Genomic DNA, 25,348 nt, shown 5'->3' on the forward strand with positions numbered 1-25,348 from the left:
AGGACCGAGTGGCTCAGGGTAGACGCTCTACATTCAGCTCAAGGTCAACTTGGTGACTAATCTCCGAGGTGCTTGGGGAATGGCCATCTCCACGCCAAGGGTATAGAGGGCCAGGGGTCCCCGTCACTCGGCACTTTGAGGGTGGGGACGGTGGGAAGGGGATGTGCGGCCAATTTAAACACGACTTCTGACGTGAGGGCAGCCTCCTAAAGCACTGGTCACAATTAGCCTGGGTCCAGGGGCCATGTCTTCATGCCATGGTTCTGCAACAAAGTTGGGGATGGCAGACAAAGGCACACTGGAACCTCGACATCAACAAGGCGCACTTTTCCGATATGCCACCTCCAGCCCAGGCCCGAGGCTCAGCCTGTGTCACAACGACCTCCCCTGATCCTCCAGCAGCCCTGTAAGGCAGATGTCACCACCTTCTCATGAACACAGATGAGGAAACGAAGGCTCAAAGAGATCAAGAAACTGGCCAAAGGCACAACTAGCAAGACTGCAGAAAGACAGCGTCCCGTGGCCTCACTCTCAGTCGCACACACCCCCCTTTCATCTGCCATCTCCCCCACTTTGTGGGTGGAGATGTGGTCCCCACCCATGGCCCGTTTCCTGATGGAAGTCGGCCAAAACCATGTCAGATGGATCTCACTAGCCTTGGCTGAGAATGTAACTGTTCACCTTGCACTTCACGCCTAATAGACACTCACGGGGCAGTTAATTTGGAGACTTCAGGCATCAGGTGTGCTTCCTGAATAGCACGACTCATCTCACCTCTGACCTCCGGGGCCTCATCGGGACCTCGGCCCCAACAGCCAGGCTCCCGTCGTGGGGGAGGGGAGGGGCTGGACGGATAGGCGGGCAGGCAGCCCCGATTCCAAGGGCTGGTCATTCCATCGTTTGCCTCTTGGATGCCCTCCTCCTGCAATTGGACAGAGGCTGCCAGCCATCATCCGTGGGCCAGTAGTTGAGGCTTCTAGAAGATTCTAGAAGTACCAGGTACCCTCTCGGGCCCTGGGTATGAGGCAGTGGTTCTGACCTGTTCATCGGGTTGCAAAGCTCATTTCCTTTGCAAAATGGCCTTTTCCCCAACCTTCCTCCCTCGAGAGGGCTCAGTGCCTCCCCTGTAAACAGAACCACCCACATATCCCAGTAAAAATAGCACGTGGAGGCCAAGACTTTGGGCAGAAAAGTGAGGCTCTGAATACGCTGATCTGGCGCAATCCTTTCAGGCTGGTTGGGAAATAGGTAAGGGGTTCTGTACCTTCTGATAACTGCGAGAAGAAAGAGGATGTTTGTTTTACCTTCTGTTTGGTCTCAGTGACTCCTTTATTCCCTGAATAAAGTTATCTGGAAACCAAGCACTTAAAGCTTGAGTGCTTTTATTTCATACGACCTAAGGGCTCCTTTCAACCACTGGAAAACATTCATCAAAGCCCGGAGTGGCGTTTCTCCACTTTAATGGGACATCAAAACCACCAGGGGAGACACGTCTATTTCCGGCCACGATGGAGTAACAGACAAATGCTCTGAAGCGATTGTTTCCAGACACTGGACGTGAGCGTCGCGGGCTGTGATCCTGCAGAGAGGCAAGCAGAGAGCTGAGGCCCGCACCTGCCCCCACCCGCAGGCGGTTTCCAGGCTGCGGATCCAGAAGGGGAAACCCGAGAGGGTCTGGGGTCTGGCTGCGTGGAGGAGGCACGGGCGAGGATTCAGAGAGGCTGAGGCAGCGAGCATTCCTGCGGCCAAACCCCAAAGCACAGCAAGGAAAGGAGGGGCCTGCAGTCCTTGGCTGGACCCAGACTTTCACACGCTTACTGGAACCGGGAAAAGAACTACCAGAAGGTGGGAAGCCAGACGCTTGCGGGCACCCAGCCAGAGCTGGAACCTGTGCATGCTCCCATTGGCCCTGCGGAAGCTCTCACACACACAGGACAGTTAGCAGGGTCTTCACAAGAATTGGGTCTTCAGGGTGGGGCTGAATTAGCCCTGGAGTGGAGTTTCTCAGCCTCCACGCTATTAACGTTTCGGGCCCAGGAGTTGTTTGCTCTGTCCCAGCCACTGTAGGTTATTTAGCAGCACCCCTGGCCTCTCCCCAGTAGGCACCAGCAGCCCCTTCCCCGAGTTGTCACAACCACAATGTCTGCAGACAGTACCCAACATCCTCTGGGTGCAACCAAGCAGGACCCTAGGGGCCTTCCCAGAACAGACCCCACCCATGTCCTCCACTGCCTTTTGTCTGCAGAAAAACTTTGGTCAAAGAAGAAACTTAATGCAAGACGTGAGAAAATGCAGACAGGAAAACAGTCAAGCCAGACACAACGATGACAGTTTAGCCAGTCAACTAAGTCAAGGGGCTTGGGTTCTTCCTCAAGGACTATACATAATATTCTTTTTTTTTTTTTTCAGGGTCGCACCCTTGGCACATGGACGTTTCCGGGGTGGGGGTCAAATCGGAGCTGCAGCTGCCAGCCTCCACCACAGCCACAGCAATACCAGATTCAAACCACATCTCTGACCTACACCACAGCTCATGACAACACAGGATCCGTAACCCACTGAGCGAGGCCAGGGATCAAACCTGCATCTTCGTGGATATGAGTCTGGTTTGTAGCTGCAGAGCCACGATGGGAACTCCTGGATAATATTCTGAGCCATCCTTGGAGCTGTTTTGCATACACTGGAAGCCCCCCAGGTAGAAAAGGTCATCTATAAGCGGCCCACGAGCTCGTAGACCCCAGACCACTTGGAACCAGATGCGGACTCCCAGTGACCTGACCCTGAACCAACCAGAAGAATGTCCACAAGGGACCACATCGTGCTCCTTGAACACTGTAAGACTCCTCACTACCCCCACCCCCTCCGGGGCGGGGACACAGTTTTGAGGGCACCCGGCCTGCTGTGGCCCCCTCTGCCCACCAAAGCAATTCTTTCCTACTTCACCCAAAACTCTGTCTCCACGTTTCTCTTAGGCATCATGGGGCCAAAATCACCCGATTGAGAAGCAACGCCCCTGACTAAAGTCTACTGAGGAAAGTAAGGTGCAAAAGCATCAAAGCGTTTTCAAGTAACATAATCTCATGCCAGAACAAAGTTCAATGCTCTCGAAAAGACGATGCCAAAATCAAATACCCGCCCGCACTGGGCCATGGCGGCCTTGGCTGGGCCACAGGCATATGCAGATTTTAAAGTTTACCATGAGGAAACAACCCAAATGTCCACTGAGAGATGAACAGATAAAGTAATATATACATGCTGGAATATTATTCAGCCCTGAAAAAGAATGAAATCCTGCCATTTGCAACAACATGAATGACTCTAGAGCACGTTATGCTAAGTGAAATAAATCAGCCACAGAAGGACAAACTATGACGTGTCCTACATGATTCCACTTATATGAGGAATCTAAATTAGGCAAGTTCCTAGGAGCAGAAAATAGAAGAGTAGTTACCAGGGGCTGGGAAAGGGGGAAATGCAGAGTTGCAACTCAGCTAGTATGAGGCTTCATGTGTGCAAGATGAATAAGTTCCAGAGCTTTCCTACACACTATAGTGCCTGTGGTTCACAACACAGTACTGTTACTTCAAAATATGTTAAGAGGCTAGCTCTCATGTTATGTTCTTACCATCCAAAACTAAAACAAGAGCAACCTGCAAAAGAACACAGGAGCAGAGCAATTCCCTTGGTGGTGCAGCAGGCTAAGGACCTGGTGTTTTCACTGCATTGGCTCAGGCTGCAGCTGTGGCATGGGTTCCATCCCTGGTCTGGGAACATCCACATGCTAAGAGCATGGGCAAGAAAAAACCAAACGGCACACACACAGGGAAATTCTTAGAGGTGATGTCCATATTTAGTACCTTGATTGCGGTGATGGTTCCACAGATGTGTGCATATGTTTAAACTCATCAAAATGTATCCATTAAATATGCACAATATTTTGCATATAAAAAAATAGATAAATATGAAAAATAAAAGTTGGAGCTCCCGCTATGGCACAAGCTGGGAGTCTTGGAGTCTTGGGAGAGCTTGAATGAGGGTATGGTCCCTGGACCAGCACAGAGAGTTAAGGATTCAGCATTGACCCTGCTGCAGCTTAGGTCTCGACTGCAAATTGGATCTGATCCCTGGCTCGGGAGCTCCACAGGCCACGGGGTGGCCAAAAAAGGAAAATAAATAAATACATTTTTTTAAGTTTGCTCTGATTCTTATATTCAGAATTGAGCACCACAGCCAAATCCAAAAAAGAAAAAGAAAAAAAAAAAAAAAAGGATGAATAGGAAGGGGAGACGGAAATGATGCAGTATGGCCAAATGGTGATCACCAAAGACAGAAACGTTCCCTGCTTCAGCTAATGATTAAATGCATGAGAACCTGTCACCTACAGGAAGACAGATGAGTGAGACTGGGCTGGCAAGCCCCAGCTTGCGCCTGTCATCAGAAAGGTCTCGACAATCCACTAACAGAGGCGACTCATATTCAAACACCTCCCTGAGGTCTACGGGGCTTCCCTTCCTAAAGTCAGGGGGACCGTCCACACTCTGCTTCACTGGGCATCTCAGAAAGCGGCCACGCTTGCGATATTGACAGCGGCCAGAACTCAAAAACAAATCCATCTCCCTGCCCAGTTATGGCTGTTGTGAGGTCTAAAATGGATCAGGTACGTATGCAGAAGGAGAAAGACCCTTAACCTACTGTGTTTGTAAGAGTTGGGGGCTTTCTGGAGTCAGCAGGGAGCAAGGCCTTGGAAACATGAAGACCAAGACCTTCGGCTCCCCCACCAGCACCTGCTTCCAATCCCAGCTGCCTCTCAGCACAGCGCATCTGCTTGTTATTCTATTAAAAGGCAGTTTAAGTACAGGAATGAGTGTGGCTGGACCATCCCTGGGCCAGAGTTAGGCTGGGTCACTGCTTGCCCCAGATGAGAGGCAGCACCCCTGTGCATCGACCAAGCTCAGGACTGAGGCCACAGTTTTCGAGAAATGTCCGCCTTAGACCTCAAACCCAACTCGAGCAGATCTGTACGTCCTCCTGGGAAGGACTTGAAATCCATCAGCTGAAGCAAAATCTCCCAAACTCATTTTTCCTAGAGAACCGGCCAGTTCCTTCCACCGAGCACTTTGCACATGGTGAGTTCCTCCCATGACCTTGCTCATTTCTCGCCCCATCAGGTACTTTATGGTTAAAGCCCCGGCAGTTTAACCAATGGCCTTGGAGCCTTTGAGAGAGAAAGGGTCACTGGACCAACGCTAACAGGACCCAAAGGCTGTTAATTGGGGTCTCGTACGTTCAGCTTGGAAGTTGAGTAAAGAAGTTACCTTCTTGCTAGATTTTCTAACCTAAATGGTGCTGCTTGCCACCGCGGGAAAAGACATGAAGAACAGTTCAATGGTTATGGAATATTTAAAACGCTGAAATGTTTGCCACTAAAGGAACAGAGCTCGGAATTCAGAAGGACAAGAGGCTCAGACCCCAGGTGATGGTTTTCCAACTTGGCCTGCCCTTGAGCAGAGGAAGTGGGCCCTGCCAGGGCCACTTTTCAAAGCACTGACACAGTGAGGACTGGCCAGCTGGCCAGCCTGATGGTTGTGGGTCTCAGTCTCACTTTAACCTAAGATTCTAACAAATGATAACTGCTGGAGAGGATGTGGAGAAAAAGGAATCTTCTTAAACTCTCGGTGGGAATGTGAATGGATGCAACCGCTGTGAAGAACAGTACGGAAGTTCCCTAAAAAACTACACATAGAACTACCATACGATCCAGCAATCCTACTCCTGTATACCCAGAGAAAACCATAGCTTGAAAAGATACATCCACCCCAGTGTTCATTGCAGCACTATTGACAACAGCCAAGGCATGGAAGCAGCCTCAGTGTACATCGACAAGTGAAAGGATAAAGATGCGGCATATATATACAGTGGAATATTACTCAGCCATGAAAAGAACTGGTGCCATTCGCAGCAACATAGATGGACCTAGAGATGATCATACTAAGTGGAGTAAGCTAGACAAAGACAAATATCATTTGATACCATATAGCCTACATGTGGAATCTAAAAGAAATGATACGAATGAATTTATATATAAAACAGAAATAGATCCACAGACATAGAAAACAAGCTTATGGTTACCAAAGGTGAAAGAAGGCAGGGATAAATTGGGAGTTTGGCATTAACATTTTTTAAAAAAGACTTCATGCTCCAGGTTACATTCAAGCATCAGGCACACAGCCTCAACTGTTAGCTGTATTTGGTTGGGTGGTTGGGGGTGGGGGTGGGGGTGGGGGTGGGTCACACACACAAAAATGTAGCTGTGATGGTCAGTGTAATAGCTGTTTTTTACAACATCCTACAAAGACGCACTTTTCCACCTCGTCACCTTAAATGTTGCTGGGGGATAAACAAAGGTTTATGCATACAAAAAAGGCAAAAATGAGAGCTGCTCTTTGCCATTTCAGGGTTTAAAATGGAGCCATGAACACTTTTTTTTTTAAGTGGAAGATGATATAATTCAACAAGTTTTCCTCTCTCTCTGGAGGACTGAAAAATAACCTCAGGGAAAATTATACAATGACGAAATTCTGTCCCCATCCGATTAATTACTTGTGAGTAATAACATCCCTGGTTTCTTTCAATTATATTCTAATTGCACACCTTTTGCTCTGGCTGATTGGGCAATGAACTAATGAACACCTATTACTGAATTTAATTAACACCATTATTTCTGTGGCCTTTACATCTCTGTTGTGAACACGGAAATTCACAGTCCCAGAGCTGGCACCTGGGAGAAGCCAGCCTTGAACCCTGCAGAACAGGTTCTGACATTGCCCTGGAATAAGGAAGCCCAGTGTGGAGAACAAAAGATCTGGAGTTTTTGCCAGCATTCACAGGAAGCCTTTCCTAAAAACAGCATCACTATTCAGAAAGGTTACCTCTTCATAAGACATTAGCAATTTGCATGTTACATTTATCAAAGGGGAAGGGTAAGTGAGCTCCATGGGAATCAATTACAATGTCATTCATAATTTATTCCATGTACAATAAAGAGCTGATCAGATTTCATGTGTGTTTACTTTCTGAAGGGTAACTGCTTGTGGCTTATTCTAGTTGCAGAATACAAATACGTTTCAGAGTAATGTGTTTATCTCACTTTGACATTCTCAATCTCCGAAGTTCTTCTTCTCCCATGAAAAGTAGTTTCTGCTTGAAAATAAGAGCTCATCCTCAAAAAATAAAAGCCCATTCTTACTGGTGTAACTTAAATCATTCTGTTTTAACTTGATCAAGCCAAGGCACAGATATTCTCCTGCCTAACACATCAGGAGACAAATAGGAATTTGTTTTTAAAGACAGGTGATTGCAAACTTAACACAGCTAAGACTATTTAACTGGCAGGAATACATTGCCATTTCTAAATATAGATACGATTATCCAACACTTTGGAGCACTATTAAGTGTTTATCAATGTCACGTGTAAATTACAGTCATCCCATATGCTCCCCCCCTCAGATTTCAAAAACTGAAATAAATGGAGATGAGAAAGCCTTTTTCCAAATCCCTTGGGGAAAACTGCAAGCCGATGATTAATTTATTAGACGAGATAGAACATCTGAGCTGTCTGTTTGATAAGCAACCGTCCATTTCTCCGAATAAGGGGTGCCCCCCAAGCCAGCCTTACCTCGTATCTGCTGGCTGTCTGCTCAGCTGTCTTCAGGCCTTGATACATATGGATGATACACGCTTTGGCTCTTCTCTGGGAGGGAAACCAATTCCTCTTCACAAAATCCATGACCATCACGTGGTTTTTCAACTCTGTGCTAAACGTTCTGATCTGAAAAGTCCGGTGGACGGCTGCTTCTGCCTGGCGGGCAGCAGACCCCTTCTGATGAGGTTTTGCAGGAATTCCAGGCTGCTGCATGACACGCGGAATCTTATGACTTCAGCCGGCGAGCCTGGCCAACACAATTTGCTTTGTTGAATCCAGGTATCGAGTGCAGTGGGAGGCACTTGGGGTGCACCTGGGCCGGGGCATCTCCCGGAGCTTTCAAGCTCCAGACCTAGTTGTTGCCGAACCTCAGCTGCAAAGTTTGCAGGACAGGCATGTGGGAACCTCCAGGGTGACCTCTGCATGCCCCGAAAATCCTCCTCCTTGCGGCCGTCCACCTATCTCCAGCACTTACACCTGTGTTCTCAGGTTGCTTGACATCTCTGATTTCAGACACATTTCTCTTTCCTGCTGCATTCAAGTTTTAAACGCAGAATCAGCCCGGTTACTGCACCATGCAATATGTTTTCCAGCCTCCGGCCCCTCGAATCCAAATAAATTATTTACAGGGCACCGTACATAGGAGCCAGGAGTGATAATTGCCGCTTTTTAGAGTTCCTGCTTCTTCTTGCCAGGACTGAAAGGAACAAGAGCAGACTCCCACTGACACAAAGGGTGACCTCAGCCCTGGAGAAGATAAGAAGCACATTCAAGTGAAAAAGAGAAGTCGCAGAGGCAGCGATGGCTGCAAGCAGGCACCAGGGATACAGAGGGTGGGGTACCACTCAGGAGCATGTGCACTGGCTCAGCTGAGGGCTCTGGTCCTGGGCCAACCCTGGCAATCCCCCCCGCCCCGACCCCGCCCAGCATCAGTTTCCCCATGAGGAAACTTGACAGACTAATACCTGCCACTTATAGGGTTGTCCGTGTAACCCAGCAGGACCCTATGGCGTCTGCCCTCCCAGAACGGACCTCGCCCTCATCCTCCACCTGCCTTTTGGCAGTTGGAAAACTTTAGTAACAACAAAATAAACTTAACCAGAGAAATGAGAAAATGCAGAGAGAAAGGGAAACAGTCAGGCAAGACAAAATAATAATAGTTAAGCCATCCAGCAAAGTCAGGGACATTCAGCTCTTCCTCAAGGATAATATTCTGAGCCATGTCCTTGGAGCTCTTTTGCAGACTGAAACCCCGACCAGGTGGAAGAAGTTAAAGTCAATGGCACGCTGCCCACAAGCAGGTAGACCCCAGACTGGCTGGAACCAGAAGGTTGATGATGTTGACGCCCAGTGACGTCACCGCCCACCAATCAGAAGAATGTCCATGAGATGACCACGCCCTGCTCCTTGAACACTGTTGACTCCTCACTACCCAGTGGACACGGTTTTGAGGGCACCAGCCTGCCCTCTGCCTGGCAAAGCAATCAAACTACTCTTTTCTACTTCTCACCCAAACTCCAATCTCCTTGTTTCCATTCGGCATCAGTGCACAGATGCCTAGTTTTGCCAGCATCGATCGGAAGGACCAGGTGAGCGAAATGGCGAGAAAATAGTGTGTGATAGGGGCACATGAAGCATCATTTCCAAAAGATAGGTGCATGTGTTCTGCCCAAATTATTTCGCACACAGTCCTAGCAATAGGGAAGGACAGACCTGATTCTATATCTGTTTCTTTCACTTTAAACTTTGTATTCTATTGCTTTGGCTAAAGTTAAGAATGTTGCCTATAGCGTGAAATAAATGAGATCGCCCATTCTAAAGGTTCTGACCTTTAAAAGTATAACATTTTTCTATCCGCAGAAAGATAAAATGTTGCAGAACAGAAAATAAAGGTTTGTCTTATTGAAGGTTTATAGGAACACTGCAACCGCCCCCTGGGACCTCCATGGACACCTGCAAGGGCAAAGGATTCCCACACCAAGAAGCTGGCAGCCACTAGCCACACCCCCTCCCCTTTTGGTATAAGAGAAGCCTGAATTCTAACCTGGGGAAGGTGAGTCTGTCCACCCCCTTCTCAGTCTGATGGCTTTCCAGAAAAGTCGCTATTCCTGTCCCAACACCTCCGCTCCCGATTTAGTGACTGAGCAGGACCCTGTGATCAACCTGTTTTTTGTCTGTAGAAAAACTTTAGTCAAAGTTTAGCCTGGACTCCATAATATTCTCTACACATGTAATAGAATGGAGATTTAAATGATGCTGAAAAGTACTGGATTTTGAATTTCAAGTCATTTAGAGATGTAGGTGCATGAGGGAGTCCTTTTCACTTCATGTTTTGGTACTATTTCTATTAACCCAGTAATTGAGGTGTGGAAATTGCAAGCCTTGAATCAGGGGTCTGGGCCAGGAGAAAACAGGTGACAAGCCCCCAGGCTGGGTTCTGAGTCCACACACAGAGAACTGAACTCTGTAGGCAGCGGTTGCCAAAATCTGTACCCTGATGCCAAATAGAAGCTTGGAGACAGAGCTGGAGGAAACCAGAAAGTAGCCTTAATTGCCAGGCCAAGAGGGAACACAGCAGGCAGGTGCCCTTGAGGCCTGTGCCCCCCTTGGAGGGGGTAGTGAGGAGTCTTACAGGGTTTGAGGAGCAGGGCGTGGTCAGCTCATGGACACGTTCCTGCTTGGTGGGTGGCGAGGTCATTGGGAGTCAGCTTCTTCACCCTTCTGGTTCCAACCAGTCTGAGGTCTTCGTGCTTGTGGGCAGCACACAGTTAACTTCTTCCACCTGGTGGGGTTTCAGTCTCTGCAAAAGAGCTCCAAGGACCTGGCTCAGAATATTCTCTCTAGTCCTTTCTTTAAAAACTCCAGGGCTGCAGGAACTGCAGCTAGTTAGTGTGTGTAAAACTTTTATAAACAATATATTTAGAAAATTATACTTTATTTTAGGATCTTTGTACTACTTTCTCCTTTAGTCTTCAACTATTTGAGTTGAGTTTCTGTCACTTGTACCCAACAGAGTTTGAGCTAGTCCTTAAAAATGCATGATTTATTAAACACATGACAGGCAGCTGAGACATGCAGATGAAAGGGACACTCTGCTTCCATGGAGGGTCCCCACCCTGCGATGGGACCGAAGGTCCTCAGAGCACAGGCAGTGCTTCCAATGACGTGTGACTGAGCAGGACCCTATGGTCAACCTGCTTTTTGTCTGTAGAAAAACTTTAGTCAAAGAATAAATTTAATTAGAGAAGTGAGAAAATGCAGAGAGAAAGGAAAATAGTCAAGCAAGACAAAATAATACTTTAGCCATTCAGCAAAGTCAAGAACATTTCGTTCCTCCTCAAGGGCTGCAGATAATATTCTGAGCCATGTCTTTGGAGCTGTTTTGCAGAGACTGAGCCTCCCACCAGGTGGAAGAAGTTAAGGGCATGCTGCCCACCAGCACTTAGACCCCAGACCAGTTGGAACCAGAAGGTTAATGATGTTGGCTCCCAATGACCTCACCACCAGCCAATCAGAAGACTGTCCATGAGCTGATCCCACCCCCTACACACCCTGAATCCTTCCCCCTGTCTTTAGAAATCTTTCCCTGGAAGTCTTTTAAGCACCAGCTGTCCTGGCTTCCTTGCTTGGATGCCCTGCAATAAACACTGCACTTTCCTGCACACATCCCGGGTCTCTAGACTGGCTTGATTGCCCGTGGGCAAGGGGACCCAAATTGGGTTCTGTAACAGAAGAGCTTTGCACTGGCTGATGGAGACCCTGAGATGCTCTCTGGGAAGACAGGATATAGCATCTAGTCTTGTAGGGTGTCTGGTGGGCTGCCAAACCCCTGCAGCCAGACTTGCAGGAACAAAAGTCAACTGTAGACTTTCACTTTTCACTTTCCGAGCTTATCTTTTGTCATAATGCGTCATAGCCAACAAGGGGGAAAAGCATTAACTGAAGCCATATTTACTGCAAATAATCCTCCCTCTGTATGGAAAACAACAACCTGAATCTTTTTTTTTTTTTTTCCTTAAACCAAATAACTCAGCCATCTATAAAAGTTAGACCTCTGACCTCCTTGATGTCATGCAGAAGACTCTATTTAATTTCTCCAAATTAGTCCCGGGGGTAACCAACTACAACCGCACTGTTGTTGGCAACTGCAATCCAGTGACACCAAATCAACATAAAGGAGCCTTGAATGTATTTAGTGTTGAAATCTATGTGAAATTAATCTCCTAGGTCTCCCTGATAGAACATGCAGGGCTGTATAGGATATGCAGGGAAATATTTAAATAATGAATTATTCAAAAAGAAAAGGAACTACAGGTACCTGATGCCAGGAATTTATGCCTGTGAATTCTTAATCTCTTCTCCAATGGGATTAGCATTTACGACTATGAAAGATGTCCTAATTATGCAGAGTTTCAGAGCTGATTTTCTGCAGGGCCTGCACAGATCTAAAAGCATTAGGCAACAATAAAAACAGATGACTATGAATTTCTGCATTCATAATTTGATTTCCCTTTCGGGGAAAATGACATTTTTATTTATGGGTGCTTCACTCATCAGGTGGGAGCTGAAGTTTTGTCTCAGAGGCACAGCGAGACCATCTAAACATCATCCTTTTAAGACAGATGTGCGAAATTCACAGGCCGTAGGACCCGGAAACGATGCCACGGATTTCTATGCCTCCCACACCCCACCTGCTGGGGTTCTAGAACAAAACGAGGGGACGGAGAATAAGATGGCTGATGACCTATTAATAAATGTGTATTAATAGATCCTGTACTTTTTAACCAGGTAGGAAGAGAGGGCAAGTTTCCTTGATGAACTCCAGGCCCTTGCAAATCACTCAGCTGTGCCAGATGTGAGCATCAGCCCTGGGAAAGGGGATCAGTCGGTGACGAGGCGCAGGTGCTCCGTAATTAGTCAGTGGGTGAATAAAATGAAAACGGATCAACTCTCTTTCCTGACGTGGCTGACTTTTTCTCCCACGGCTGGCCTCCCAGGGATAAAAGTCAACCCACCGCAGGCCTCACTGTTCACTTCCTGCGCAGACATTTTGTCATCAAGCGTCACAGCCAAGAACGGGAAGCGTTAGCTGAAGCCACATTTCCTGCAAATAATCCTCCCTCTGGATGGAAAACAACCACCTGAATCTTTTGCTGTGTTTGTCTTAAACCCAGTAACCTAGTCATCTCTAAGAGACGGATCTCTGATCTTCTGCACGTCCTGCAGGACGATTCTGTTTACTATCCCCAAGTGAATCCCTGGGATACGTCAAACTGTATCCCTTTTCTCTTTTGTCATGGAATTGCTTTTCCTTTTAACCGCACAGTGTTTGGAAACCACAGTAATTCCACCTGTCTCCTAATTTTCCCAGGAGAAGTGGCCAAACCAAGGAGAAAACTGGAACAGTGAGTGGCCAAAGCCTGGTGCCATCTTCATCCACAACAAGGTCTTGCCCCCTGGCAAGCTGTTCCCACTCACTTACCTCGCACCCCCGGCCGCTCAGCTCTGGGCCGACCACTGCAACTCCATGTTCAAGGTGTCGGAAATGAAGACAACGCCGGCTCGGGTCGCCAGTGTCAGAAAGTGAGACACGTGGACAAGGAGACGTCTCGACAAGGCTCTACTTCTGCAGAAGGGCGCGGGCCCTCCAAAAAGTGCAGGTGCCCAACAAGGGACCCTCCCCTATTGACCCCTAACGCAGGTGATGGACCCGTCCCCTTCCCATGGGTCAGGTCAGGGCGCACACTCTTCCCGGTTGGCTCACTGAAACCACTTGTTGCTGGGAAAAGGGGTCAAGGGGAAGGGGGTTGCAGAGGCATTTCCACCAACACCGGAGCGACATGGAGTCACCAAGGTTTCCTTTGGTAGAAAAGACATGAGGTTATTTCCACAATAGCCCCTTCTAACACCGCTGAAAAGCAAAGCCACCGGGAAAAAATGTAATTGTAATGTATACATGTAAGGATAACCTGACCCCCTTGCTGTACAGTGGGAAAATAAAATTTAAAAAATTATTAAAAAAAAAAAAAAAAAAGAAAAGCCAACCACCCTGAGGCCGAAATCACACAGCCCTCCTCCAAACTCACTGGGAGAAGGGGGTTATTTGAAGACAAAAAGGGGTGTTTTTATACGCACCCTCCAGGTTCAGAACAGATTTCGAATAAAGAGAAGCAATGACTTTGTTAGAAGGCTGTTTGATTTTAAGTGTATACTTTGGCGAGCAGGAGCAGGGGGTAAAGTCCGTGGGGGAGCTTTTAAGGGGAGCTGAGACGCAATTTGCCACTTCCCATCCTCCGTCGAGGTGACCCCAAAGGCAAACTTAGGGTGTCAGCTTCTTGTCACCCTCCTCCCACAAGAAATGGATGCCAGGCCAGGCTGTGGGTAACGAGGGTGGGGAGGCCTCTGCCGATGGCCCGAGAGGGGACCCTCCGTTCTGTCCATATTTCCTTCTCACAAATACACATGGACTGTCACTCTTGGCCATGTAACTTGCTTGTATGAATTAATTGTTTCAGCAGTATATTGAACAAATGCCTGAACTCAAATTTTATCAGCAAAACACCCAAACCCCTGGGGAAGTCGCAGGCCTAGCACCAGCTCATGGTACGGCCACTGCTAAACCTCCAGGACTCCCAACCCCCACCTCCCCTCCCCTGGGACAGCAGGTGGTTGGCTGGCTGAGAGGAAACCAGACTCTCCCCGTTAGTGCCGCGTGGCAGCCACCTGCGTGGATGAGGCTGCCTCCTAGGCCACAGCTGATGCTCTGAAGGAGAATGGCCTTCACGTGCACCCACTGGCTGCCAGCCCCCTGCTCTATGCCAGGCAGTCTGTCCCGGTTGGAGGACAGGCTCTTACTGAGCCCCAGCCCTTGGTCCCAAGGTGGATTCCAAGATTCTCTCCCACTTCGTGGAGGAAACGCGAGCAGCCAGCCAGGTCGCCCTCACATGCTAGGACCAACAACCAGGGTGGGCCGGTTCCTGATTTCCCCAACATCAGGAAACCAGTCCCATGCAATAGCTGTGCCTGCCTGGGCCTGCCCCCACACACGCGAACATCCACGGGAGATGTGTTTCTGAAAATAAAACAGGCCCTGGGAGATCGCGCTGTGACTCAGCAGGTTAAGAACCTGACATAGTGTCTTTGAGGTTTTGGATTCAATCTCCAGGCCCACTCAGTGGGTTAAGGATCTGGTGTTGCCGTGAGCTGTGGTGTAGGTCACAGACACGGCTCAGACCCGTGTTGCTGTGGCTGTGGTGTAGGCTGGCAGCCGCAGCTCCTATTTGACCCCTAGCCTGGCAAACTCCATATGTTGAGGAGCAGCCCTAAAAGGAAAAAAAAAAAAAAATAGTCCATGGTAAGTTACCTTTTAGGTCCTTTCCTATAAATATAAATAAGAATTTTCTAGCCACCTCAGCTGTCCATCACTGAGTAAGACCAGAGGCAGCAAACTAAGGCTTCACTGTCGAGGCAGCAGCAGCAGGAGCAGGCTCCCTCCCCACCTGGGCAGGTTGCCCCCTGCGACTTGAGAACAGGATTCCACTTCTCAGCTGCATCTGAAGTGACCTCAGGCCCCGTGGGAAGCCCAGACCTGCGAGATCTCCTAGGGCTGGTCCCTCATTTTTTTTGTTTTATGCTCAGCTTGATTAGCCTTTTTTAATTCTTTCTCTTTCATTACAGTTTATTGTAAGATACACTGACTATGATTCCCTGCGCCACACAGCAGCAGGACCTTGCTGTTTACCTAAGCATCTTCCCTCGTGATCACCCGGTGGCCCTCCCCCCACCCCCCAGCACCTGTCCCAGAGGCCTCTTCCAGCCAAGGGGACAAACCGCAGCACCCTTGCTGACAGCAGGGTGAAGCCTGCTGGGCCAGTCGGGCCAGTATCTGTGTCCAGCAAGCAGTGTCCTCCGTGCCTGCTCCCTGTGCCTGGACATGGGGCGTGGGGGTCAAGGCCACCTCACAGGGCCAACTCGATCTCCCCTCCCATGTGCGCCCAGGTGCTCGGCTTTGAGGCTCCTCATTCTCGGCTGTGTCCCCGGGCCTGTGTTCCCAGTGCGGCCATCACCGTCAACTTGGGGAATAAACCTGGGGTTCTGCCCCCTCCCTGGGGCTGATCACAAAGGGTTTCCTGTGAGCTTTTCTCCTCCTGGGCTTCAGATTCCCAGCTCCTGCCTTCCGCCCTGGCTAAGGTTTCTCGGTGCTGCTCACCCAGCCGTCAACATTCAAATCGGTTGACAGTCCTATTTTTTCTTCCCCTAGATAGTCCTTTCTTTCTCCTTCACCTTCTCCAAAACTGGGCTGAAGAAAGTAAGAGACGAGTTTTCAAATGGATCATTCGACAAGTTCCTAACTCCACATTGCACAGAGCTCCTGATCAATGACAGAAAAGGAAAACAAACAAACAAACAAAACAGAAAGTTATTCACTTTCATCTTAGGCAGCTGAATTCGTAGAAATGTTCCCTGTTACGCTATGAAATAAGAAGCAACTCGCCACAATTCCAGTAATTTCTATCACAATCTGAATTTAGAAATTCAGAAAAATTAGAAAGCTGTTAGATGTTAACACGGCAGTGAGAGTTCTAAGGGTTTACTCACCGTAACCCAGATTCATTGTTTCATAAACAAGGAAAGAGCCTTGTTTTGGAGAGCTGGAATGAACAAGAAGCATAGGGCCAGACCTGTCCTGTGCCCTTTTCAAAAAGAAGAAAATAGAAAGCCTGAGGATTTGGTTTGAGGGGTTTTGTTTCTTGTTTCTTTCTACAGCTGCAGCTGTGGCTTATGGAACTTTCTGGGTTAGGGGTTGAACCTGAGCTGCAAGCTACAGGCCTACACAAGAGTCACAGCAACACCAGATCCGAGCGACATCTGCAACTTCCCCTGCAGCTTGCAGCAATGCCAGATGCTTAACCCACTGAGTGAGGCCAGGGATCAAGCCCACATCTATGTCAGGTTCTTAACCCACTGAGCCACAACAAGAACTCCTTGTTGGCGGGAGGGGGTGTTAACATGAAGAATCCACCCTGCCAGCCAATCGCAAAGGCTAAAAGAGTTTTCAGAAATACAGCCCAAGTCCTCGGAAGAAGGGCGTGGCAGTCCTTTTTGCCTCTTACCTGGAAAATGCTGACCAAAGTGCAGACTTTCCTGCCTCCCCCACCCCACCCCCGCTGAAGCTGATGATCCCTTGACTCGACCTGATTTCAGGGAAGCGGGCTGCCCCTTGCTCAGCACTCACTCCACAGACACTTTCTGAGCACAGCCCCCAGATGACAGGCACGGTTCTAGGCATCGGGCAAACAATGTTAGGTCAAACCCAGCCCTGATGGCGCCCTCTTGATGGGAAGTAAACAGTATGATGGATCCATAAGAAATTACATGTGGGAAGTTCCCATCCAGGCGCAGTGAAAATGAATCCAACTAGGATCCATGAAGACGCGGGTTCCATCCCCGGCCTCGCTCAGTGGGTTAAGGATCCAGCTCTGCTGTGAGCTGCGCTGCAGGTCACAGCTTTGGCTCAGATCCCAAGTTGCTATGGCTGTGGCGTAGGCCAGCAGCTGTAGCTCTGATTCCACCCCAAGCCTGGGAACCTCCATATGCTGCAGGTGCGGACCTAAAAACAAAACAAAACCATTAAATGTGGGAATACCACGTGATCCAGCAATCCCACTCCTGGGTGCACCCCCCCAAAGAACTGAAAGCAGGATCTCAAGGAGATGGCTGTACACCTGTGCTCCCAGCAGCCTCAGTCCCAGCAGCCTAGGGGTGCCCACTGTTCATCCTTCTGATTTCAACAGCGTGCTCTCCACGCAAGGACCCAGGCCCACCCACCAAAGACAAGTGACAGGAGAGACCTGACCCTGTGTATCTACTTGGAGCAAAGCGGAGGGCCGGGTACCCTGATTTCAAGCATCCCTGCCACTCTCACTCGAGTCCCCACAGTCGCCTGCTTTTCTCATACCTCACCTGTCTGTCTATTAGGGGAAACAGGGACGGTTTGGGGGTGTTCTTCTATCTCAGCCAGTTGTGTTCATGGGAAGCTTCATACATAATCTTTAATCTGATTAATAGGCTTAAGTCCTCTGTTTTATCTTCTCTTGTCCTGCTTGTGTTCTCTCAATCAGGTCACAATGCAGAAAGTCACCAAACTAACATAACAGAAGCTTATTCTTCCCTGACACATGTAACCTGGTCACATTTATCTCGCTGTTGCTCTTTTGCCTTACTTCTTCAAAGATTACGTGAACATTCACATGCGTTAAATTAGAAAAATACACAACCTCGAAAGAGGGAGTTAGCATTTGCATAAATTACTGCCACCTGACAGCCTCGTAAGCCACTGTAGACGTGGCAGGTCTTAAATATGAAGTTCAAGGCTGCCTCGCCACATGGCAGATGTTTTCCAGGAAAACACAGCATATTCGGGGAGTTCCCTGGTGGCTCAGTGGGTTAAGGATCCAGTATTGTCATTGCTGTGGCCAGGGTTTGATCCCTGGCCCAGGAACTTCTGCAAACCACAGGCGCGGCCAAAAAAAAAAAAATTGGGTCATTGAAATACTCAAAAGGAGCTTTTTTTTAAGTAAACTGGTGGTGAGTCATTTTCTACAATTAAAATGCTTATGGAACTATTAACTTCTTACAGAGTTTACTCCAAGTTTAAACCATTGTAATGTTTTCTCAAGCAGGATGTACTGCCTGAGAGCTTGTCCCTCCATCAGAGCGCCTCAAGTCACATGACGCCAATGACTGCAGATGATTGGGTAAGAGGTGGAGGGTCCATTCAAGCTCAACCAATCAAATTTTCCCAGTGAAGCTTTGTAATCGGAGACAGAGAGACTGAGCCAACTAGCTCACCACCTGGGAAGGTGATGCGACCAAGGCCAACCGTGCCAGGCTCATGGTTGTGGGGATGAGCAGGGAAGCTGGGCTGCAGAGAGCAGGAAAAAGCCACCTGGCATTAAAGACCAAAGGGGAGAGGGAGCTGCCGGAACGACCTGGTCCGGCTTGCCGGTCCTCACTGTGTTTCGGATCCAAGAAATGCACTTTCATTCCGACCAGAAATCCCACATCCCTTGCTCCACAGGAGCAGACTTTCGTACCTGGCAGTCACGCTGGCTGGGATGCACGGAGTCACGCAGGACAAGCTCATCTACCCTTTTCCTCAACACCAGAGGCTTCTCCCAGGCCGGCAGCCTCACTTGCCCCCGCCCTTCCTTTCTAATTCACCAGCTATTCCTGAGTGGCTTCTGGAGAGGACTTCAGGGACCCACAGCGGGTGATCGTCTGAGAAGCCCACGTCCCCGTGATGGGAATTTCCAAGTTTTCATGCACTAGGGCCTTGGTTAGAACTAATGGAATTTTCAAGTTGAAAGGAACATTGTATTAACCCTATGGCCAAATTTGCAAAATAGTCCAGATTTCAAACATTCTGTTCCAGGAGTTCCCACTGTGGCACAACAGGATCGGCAGCATCTTGGGAACACTGGGACACAGGTTTGATCCCCAGCCCGGCACAGAAGGTTAAGGATCCATCGTTGCTACAGCTGCAGCTTAGGTCTCCACTGCAGCTCAGATCTGATCCCTGGCTCGAGAACTCTGTATGCAGGGTGGCCAAAAAGGGGGAAAAACAAAATGTGCCATTTCCAACCAATTATTTTCATTTCAGAGCATGCTCTTCCTTTTTCTGCTGGGGATCGAACAATAAGATCGGACCCAGGGGCTAATCTCAAGGAGCTCACAGTCTAGTGGAAGGTCAAGTGTATACAGTGTGTTAGGATTCCTGGGGTTGCAAATGACAGAAACCCACCTGCACCAGGTTGGACAAAGAGAGGAACCCATTGGCTCAAGGAATCCAAAAACTGATCAAAGAGTCACAGGGCCAGAGGGCAAGGATTTACTGGGAATCAGAAAAAAACGAGATTCTCCATCTGGATTCTCCTTCTGCTTCCACCATTGAGGCTTAGTTTACTGATTCATGGGGTGGAGTCGGGGGAGCTTGTCTCCCATAGAGGATGGGGATAAAGATTAAATTTCCATATCTCAGGGAAGCACCTCAGACGATGCATAGTAGAAGCTCAATAAATTTCCCTATTTCCCCTTAAAGGTGTCTCAGAGTAATTAAGCCCAAGAACACACGGTTTGTTATCCAACGTGCTTTGTGTGGGCTGTAATGGAAAATGGAAGATTGGAAGAAAGGCAGGAAAAGCAAAGATAAAGGCAATTTTGAGTCCAACGGAGATATTCTCTCCTCACAAAAACCAGAGAGGTTTATTCAACCACTCTCCCTCCCAGGATCGTTGCAGACATTATCTTGAAGAAAGCGTTATCACAAAAGAAACCACACCTCCTAAATAATGCACAGATAAGTAAAATATTAAAATGGAACATCTCAAGGTAGAAAAATAGATAGGTATTTACAGCGTGTAAGGAACTGAGTCAGAAAATTGCTGTACATTCGAGAATAAATTTGGACTCAGCCTGATAACCCTCTGGAATTAGCATATAAGTATTGACTTACAATAAAGGAGCATTCTTAGACCAACTGCTTCGGGCTGATGCCGATTAGTAGATGAGAAGTAGAAAACTCAAGGGGACCAAAGGACCCAGAGCGGAACTGCCCACACCACCTCTCGCGAAGGCTTCACCAACACCCCGATGAGACGCAATCTCCAGGAAGTAATCTGGAGTGAGGAAAAGACATTTTTTTAATGGCAAAGGTGCTAACGAATGATCATAGAAGAAAAGAAACAACGGAAATGCCTGAGTGAAAAAAAAAAAAAAGCAAGTTAGTTTGTAACATCAAATTATACACACAGAGAGCTCTCTGAAGGGAATATGATAAAATGTTACCGGGGGTCTGCTGGTGGGAGGCCACTATAGGCAACGTCTTCTTAATGCTTTTGCTTTTCGTAGTGAATCTGCATTGCTCTTCATTAAAAGCAGTTTTAGGGAAACACTTAAAAATGACTCCTCTCATTGCTGAAGAGTGGTGCCTTAACTGGCATTTGAGGAGAAGTACCAGGAGCGTAAATTAGGCGCATCGCTGATAATTCCTGGGTGATCTGGTGTTCCAGGCACCGAGCGGAGGGCTTAGTGGAGAGTTTTAATCCTCAGAACCACCCCAGAGGTCGTCCATACTGTGGCGGGTGAGGTGAATGACTCGCCAGGGCAGAGGAGCTGCGTGGAGGTAGGCTCAGGTCTGACTCAGACCCCACCCGCTAAGCCTCTAGGGGAACAAGTCACCCTGTCAAAGCTCTTTCTGCTCAGATAAGATGCTCCCTTAAGGCTGACACCAGAGCTGCTCATTTAGTTCTTGTAAGGGGCCTGGGGCAGGCGGAGACACCAAGTCTCAGAAAAGTCAGGCGCACAGACCATGGAGGCACAGCTGGAAAGGCTCGGAGTACAAATGCTCTCCTTCGCTCCTGACTCTGATTATCTGGCTGGGAATGAATTCTGCTCGCCCTACCGCAGTCCAGGGTTTTTGCGGAAAATATGCAGTAGCAGATTCAGCAGGAGTGCAGCAGGTACTTCCCCAGGGCTAATCACCAGGGTCCCAAAGACAATGTCCCTGCATGAAGGAACACAGGTCTGCCGGGATGTGGCATGCACACATTCACAACCTGGATGTGACTGTGATGGGGTTAGGGTAAGGCTAAAAATCTTCCATGCAAGACCCAGGAGGGTGCCCTAGTGGCCCAGGAAATAAGGAAATAAGCCAGTTAGTGTCTGCTGTAGGCCTGCAAATGGTGATCAATTCCCCTGTGGAACTGAGGCCAGTGGCCTTTGAATCTGAGACGGGGACACTCCCAAGAGATTCAGCTTCACACAGAATCCAGAGGGGCATCCCACCTCACCTATCTCATGTCTTCCCCTGAGATCCAGTTAGTGCCCTACTGATTTAACTTCCTTCATCAGCAAATGCACTATGGGCTGCATATCATGCACAACTCTAAGCAGAGGCACCAGTTCAAGAGCCAAGTTTCCTGGGAACGTTCAAACCCTCACTTCTGACCTTGGAATCTTGGAAGGACCAACTGCAGCCATCTCTCCATCTCTTGCATCAGATTTGATGACAGGCTACAGTGAGCTGATATGGACAGTAGAGAGGAAAGAACAATGAGAAAGGGAGCTGAGCCCCCCAATTCCAATTCTGTCAGTAACTGGATTCTCTGCCCCCCCCATATCTGTCACCCTCTTTTCCACATTCTTGAATACTAGATATGTTCTTGGATACTAGACTCACTTCCTTTTATAACTGGGATTAGCCTTGACACTGGCTGCCTCCTATAATGAACACAAGAAAAAAAAAAAAAAAGCATAAAGGCGTTAAGAACTCACTCAAGCAGTTCTCTTGTGGCACAGCCAGTTAAGGATCTGGCATTGTCACTCCAGCAGTTTGGGTTGTTCCTGTGGCATGGGTTTAATCCCTGGCCCAGGAACTTCCATATGCCATGGGAGTAGTGAAAGGAGAGAGAGAAGAAGAAAGAAAGAAAGAAAGAAAGAAAGAAAGAAAGAGAGAGAGAGAGAGAGAGAGAGAGAGAGAAGGAAGGAAGGAAGGAAGGAAAGGAAGGAAGGAAGGAAGGAAGGAAGGAAGGAAGAAAGAAAGACAGACAGACAGACAGGAAGGAAGAAAAAGAGGAAGGAAGGAAGGAGGATTCGAGTTCATAAAGCCACCCCAGGTGCCCCTCGCATTTATTTTAAATGGAAGCGGTTTGGAGATCATCTCTAACAGGAGCTAAAAGGGATGGTTTCAAGGAGCAAAAGCAGAAAATTGTGAAAACTGGTTAAGCCAGCAGCTCGAGGAAGCATGGTCACTGGAGGACCCCGAGGTCAAAGCAGTACCCCCCCCCATTTTCTCTCCTCTCCATTTTTGGGGGGAGTACATCCCCAGTGGAGTTTCCTGGACACATGGAGTCAAAGTAATGAAAGCCAGGAGTCTGGCTTGAAGGAATAAGGGCAGAGTGTGTGGTCTGCAAAGCTAGCGATGACCCCCGCCTGGAGGTCAGGGCCTTCGACTCTTGTCCCAGCACTGCCACTTGTTCTGTGGATTGAGCAATTGGACCCTCCATGCTTTTGTCAGTAAAACAGAGGCAATGTTGGCCTTACTTTAGATAGTAGCCACTGAAGATAAAGTAATCCTGACACTTGTTACAATGGCAAGAAAGACTTTATTCAAGACTATTGCAGTAGGAGAGAGCCAAGCTCAGCTCTGAGCACGATGCGGACAAGTTGGGGTTTATAGCTGAGAAGCAGAACAAGGGGCTCATTGGATGGAAAATTCTAACAGGAGACATCAAGAGTCAGAGGATTTGCTGAAGGCTAGGCGATGTGATCACATATCAAAGGAAGGAGAAGAGAGGCTTGATCAGCTACCAAAGGTAGGGAGTTCTTGCTGAGATGGGCTGGGAAGGCCAAAGGCCAACGTCAAGACCTAGAGGAAAAGAGGTCTCAGAGAGGGTACAGCCTGGCCCCAAGAATCAAACGAGATCCTCTGTAGCCTGCACATTAGGAAACCTAAACGACTACTTACATAGCTTTTGTTTGTTTGTTTCTATCCCTCATAATCATTCACTATGAAGATAATTTAGAAACAAGTTGTGTTTAATAGCTGGTAAAAAAAAAAAAAAAAAAAACCACCACATTTGGCATTTCAAATCTAATCCAACCAAATACACAATCCTCAGGCTCTGGAAACTCTGGAAACAGAGTTCACGAGCCAATGATGTTATGACCACCTGGCTAGTCTTTTTTTTCACTATCATCATAGCTAATGGCCAAGTGGCCCATGGACCGCTGAGGGGCTGGACCTATCCGGCATCTGAGTGATGGGCCCAGCCAGCCTCCTGTACAACTCTTGGGATGGTTCCCACTGCACAGTTGGGATGTGGCTCAGAGTTCAGCCACAGAGGGCTGTGCTAATTCATCCTGTACTTCCAGGCGGGGGGAAAACAAACAGAGAAATGACTCAGAGAGGAACTTTCTCATCATATATCAAGCATTTCTAATCATTTTAAAGATTGCTGTTTAATATCTGCCAGGATTTTAGGAGGGGGCTTAAATTTGCTTCTCAGATTTAAAAACATTGCCAGGAAAAAGATCACCTGGCCAGGTGGGTGGTTTGTCCTGCCATGCTGAAATTACATGTGCTCTTACCCGACCAGAGAGCTCTAGTGTGTGCCCAGAAGCATATCAGCAGGTGAACTTAGAAGGCCAAGAACAGAGGATTCATGGTGGCGAATTAAATCTGACCCAGAGAAGAGGACTCAACAATCATACAACCCAGCATAGACCAGGCAGAAGTGAACACCTGAGGCCTGGACCGTCCTTCCTCTGCCCCATAAGCCACAGGTTTTCTTTGCTTCGGGACTTCTATCCTCTACCACCTCAGTGTGACTATCTGAAGACATGGAATATCTGCTTGTTGGTCTGTGGTCGGGGAGTTCAAGATTATCGCTGACGTTGGATGTGCCAACGCCCATCACCAACCACCCTTGCAAAAACAAGAGGGAGGGAGTAAGGTTCTGTCCCAAAGGAAGCCTCCCATGATTCCCCAAACTCAACGCAAACTCTCTCTCAACCCTCTGAGAGTCTGCGAGTTTTCTTCCAAGCCCACGTTATTGTTTTATTCCGTGGTCATTTCTATCTCTCCCACCATATTCCACCACCTCCTTTGATGACCTATTGAGGCTTCTCGAGTCAATCAAGGCATGGGTTCTACGGACCCTGGATGCAGCCGCCCAGTCCTCAGTTACTCTCCCAGGCTGCCACTGCTGGTGGGCCAGAACTGGCATCCAAAATACACCTATGTATTGCCATTTTGAGTCTAGACATGGAGGAACAGCCTCTTATGCTGGAGTGAATGGTTTCAACACTTAATTTGCTTTAGGTTCTCAGCTAGATTCAAATAAAATGAGAAGGCGAAGATCCATGCACCCCAATGTTCATAGCAGCACTATGCACAGTAGCCATGCCATGGAAGCAACCTAAATGTCCATCAACAGAGGACTGAATAAAGAAGATGTGGAATATATATTCCATTTTGCATATGAATGGAATATCATTCAGCCATGAAAAAGAATGAAATAATGCCATTTGCAGCAACATGGATAGACCTAGACATTGTCATACTGAGTGAAGTAGGTCAGACAGAGACAGATGAGTATCATACGATGTCACTTATATGTGGAATCTAATAAACAGGATACAAAAGAACTTATTTATAAAAGAAACAAACCCAGATTGCAAAACCAGTCTTATGGTTACCACAGGTGAAAATGTTCCAGATTAAAAAAAAAAAAAAAAAAAAAGACCTGACCCCCTTGCTGTACAGTGGGAAAATAATAATTAAAAAAATAAAAATAAAAAAAAAAGATTAAAAAAAAAAAAAAAGAAAATGTTCCAGAGAGGGGAGAATGGGGAGAGTGGGAGTAACACACACACACGACCGTATACAACAGATGATGAGCAAGAACCTGCTGTAGAGCCCAGGGACATCTACTCAATAGTTTGTAATAACCTACATGGGAAAAAGAATGGCCATGTTTAAGCAGCCTTTATGAAAAAGTGTAAAAGTATGACTCATTCACTTTGCTGTACACCTGACACTAAGACAACGTTTTAAGTCAACTGTGCTCTACTAACTTTTAAACA

At 47.9% G+C, this 25,348-nt stretch overlaps 1 protein-coding gene and 1 long non-coding RNA gene across 6 annotated transcripts in view; one reads left to right on the forward strand and one right to left on the reverse strand.

Moving 5' to 3' along the window:
• C14H10orf90 (chromosome 14 C10orf90 homolog) overlaps nt 1–8,416 on the reverse strand; it is a 235,829-nt gene extending 227,413 nt beyond the window's left edge. For all 5 annotated transcript variants that reach the window (XM_084995868.1, XM_084995862.1, XM_084995860.1 and 2 more), the window contains exon 1: nt 7,676–8,416. Coding sequence is in view for 3 of the 5 variants with exons in the window: in XM_084995860.1 (XP_084851986.1) it covers nt 7,676–7,915 (240 nt within the window). In the remaining 2 variants the exon portion in view is untranslated. The remainder of the gene's footprint in view (nt 1–7,675) is intronic.
• A 790-nt stretch (nt 8,417–9,206) lies between these two features.
• LOC110256630 (uncharacterized) lies at nt 9,207–14,247 on the forward strand. The gene is made up of 3 exons (XR_014827170.1): nt 9,207–9,291; nt 9,611–9,755; nt 13,074–14,247. It is a non-coding gene; the product is annotated as an uncharacterized LOC110256630 (long non-coding RNA).
• The last annotated feature ends 11,101 nt before the right edge of the window (nt 14,248–25,348 follow it).

Source organism: Sus scrofa, chromosome 14 (genome assembly GCF_054392235.1).
Source record: "Sus scrofa isolate SSC_HxYL_T2T_F1_AM1 chromosome 14, Sscrofa_HxYL_maternal_Yorkshire_Landrace_v2.0, whole genome shotgun sequence".
Classification (NCBI taxonomy): Eukaryota; Metazoa; Chordata; class Mammalia; order Artiodactyla; family Suidae; genus Sus; species Sus scrofa.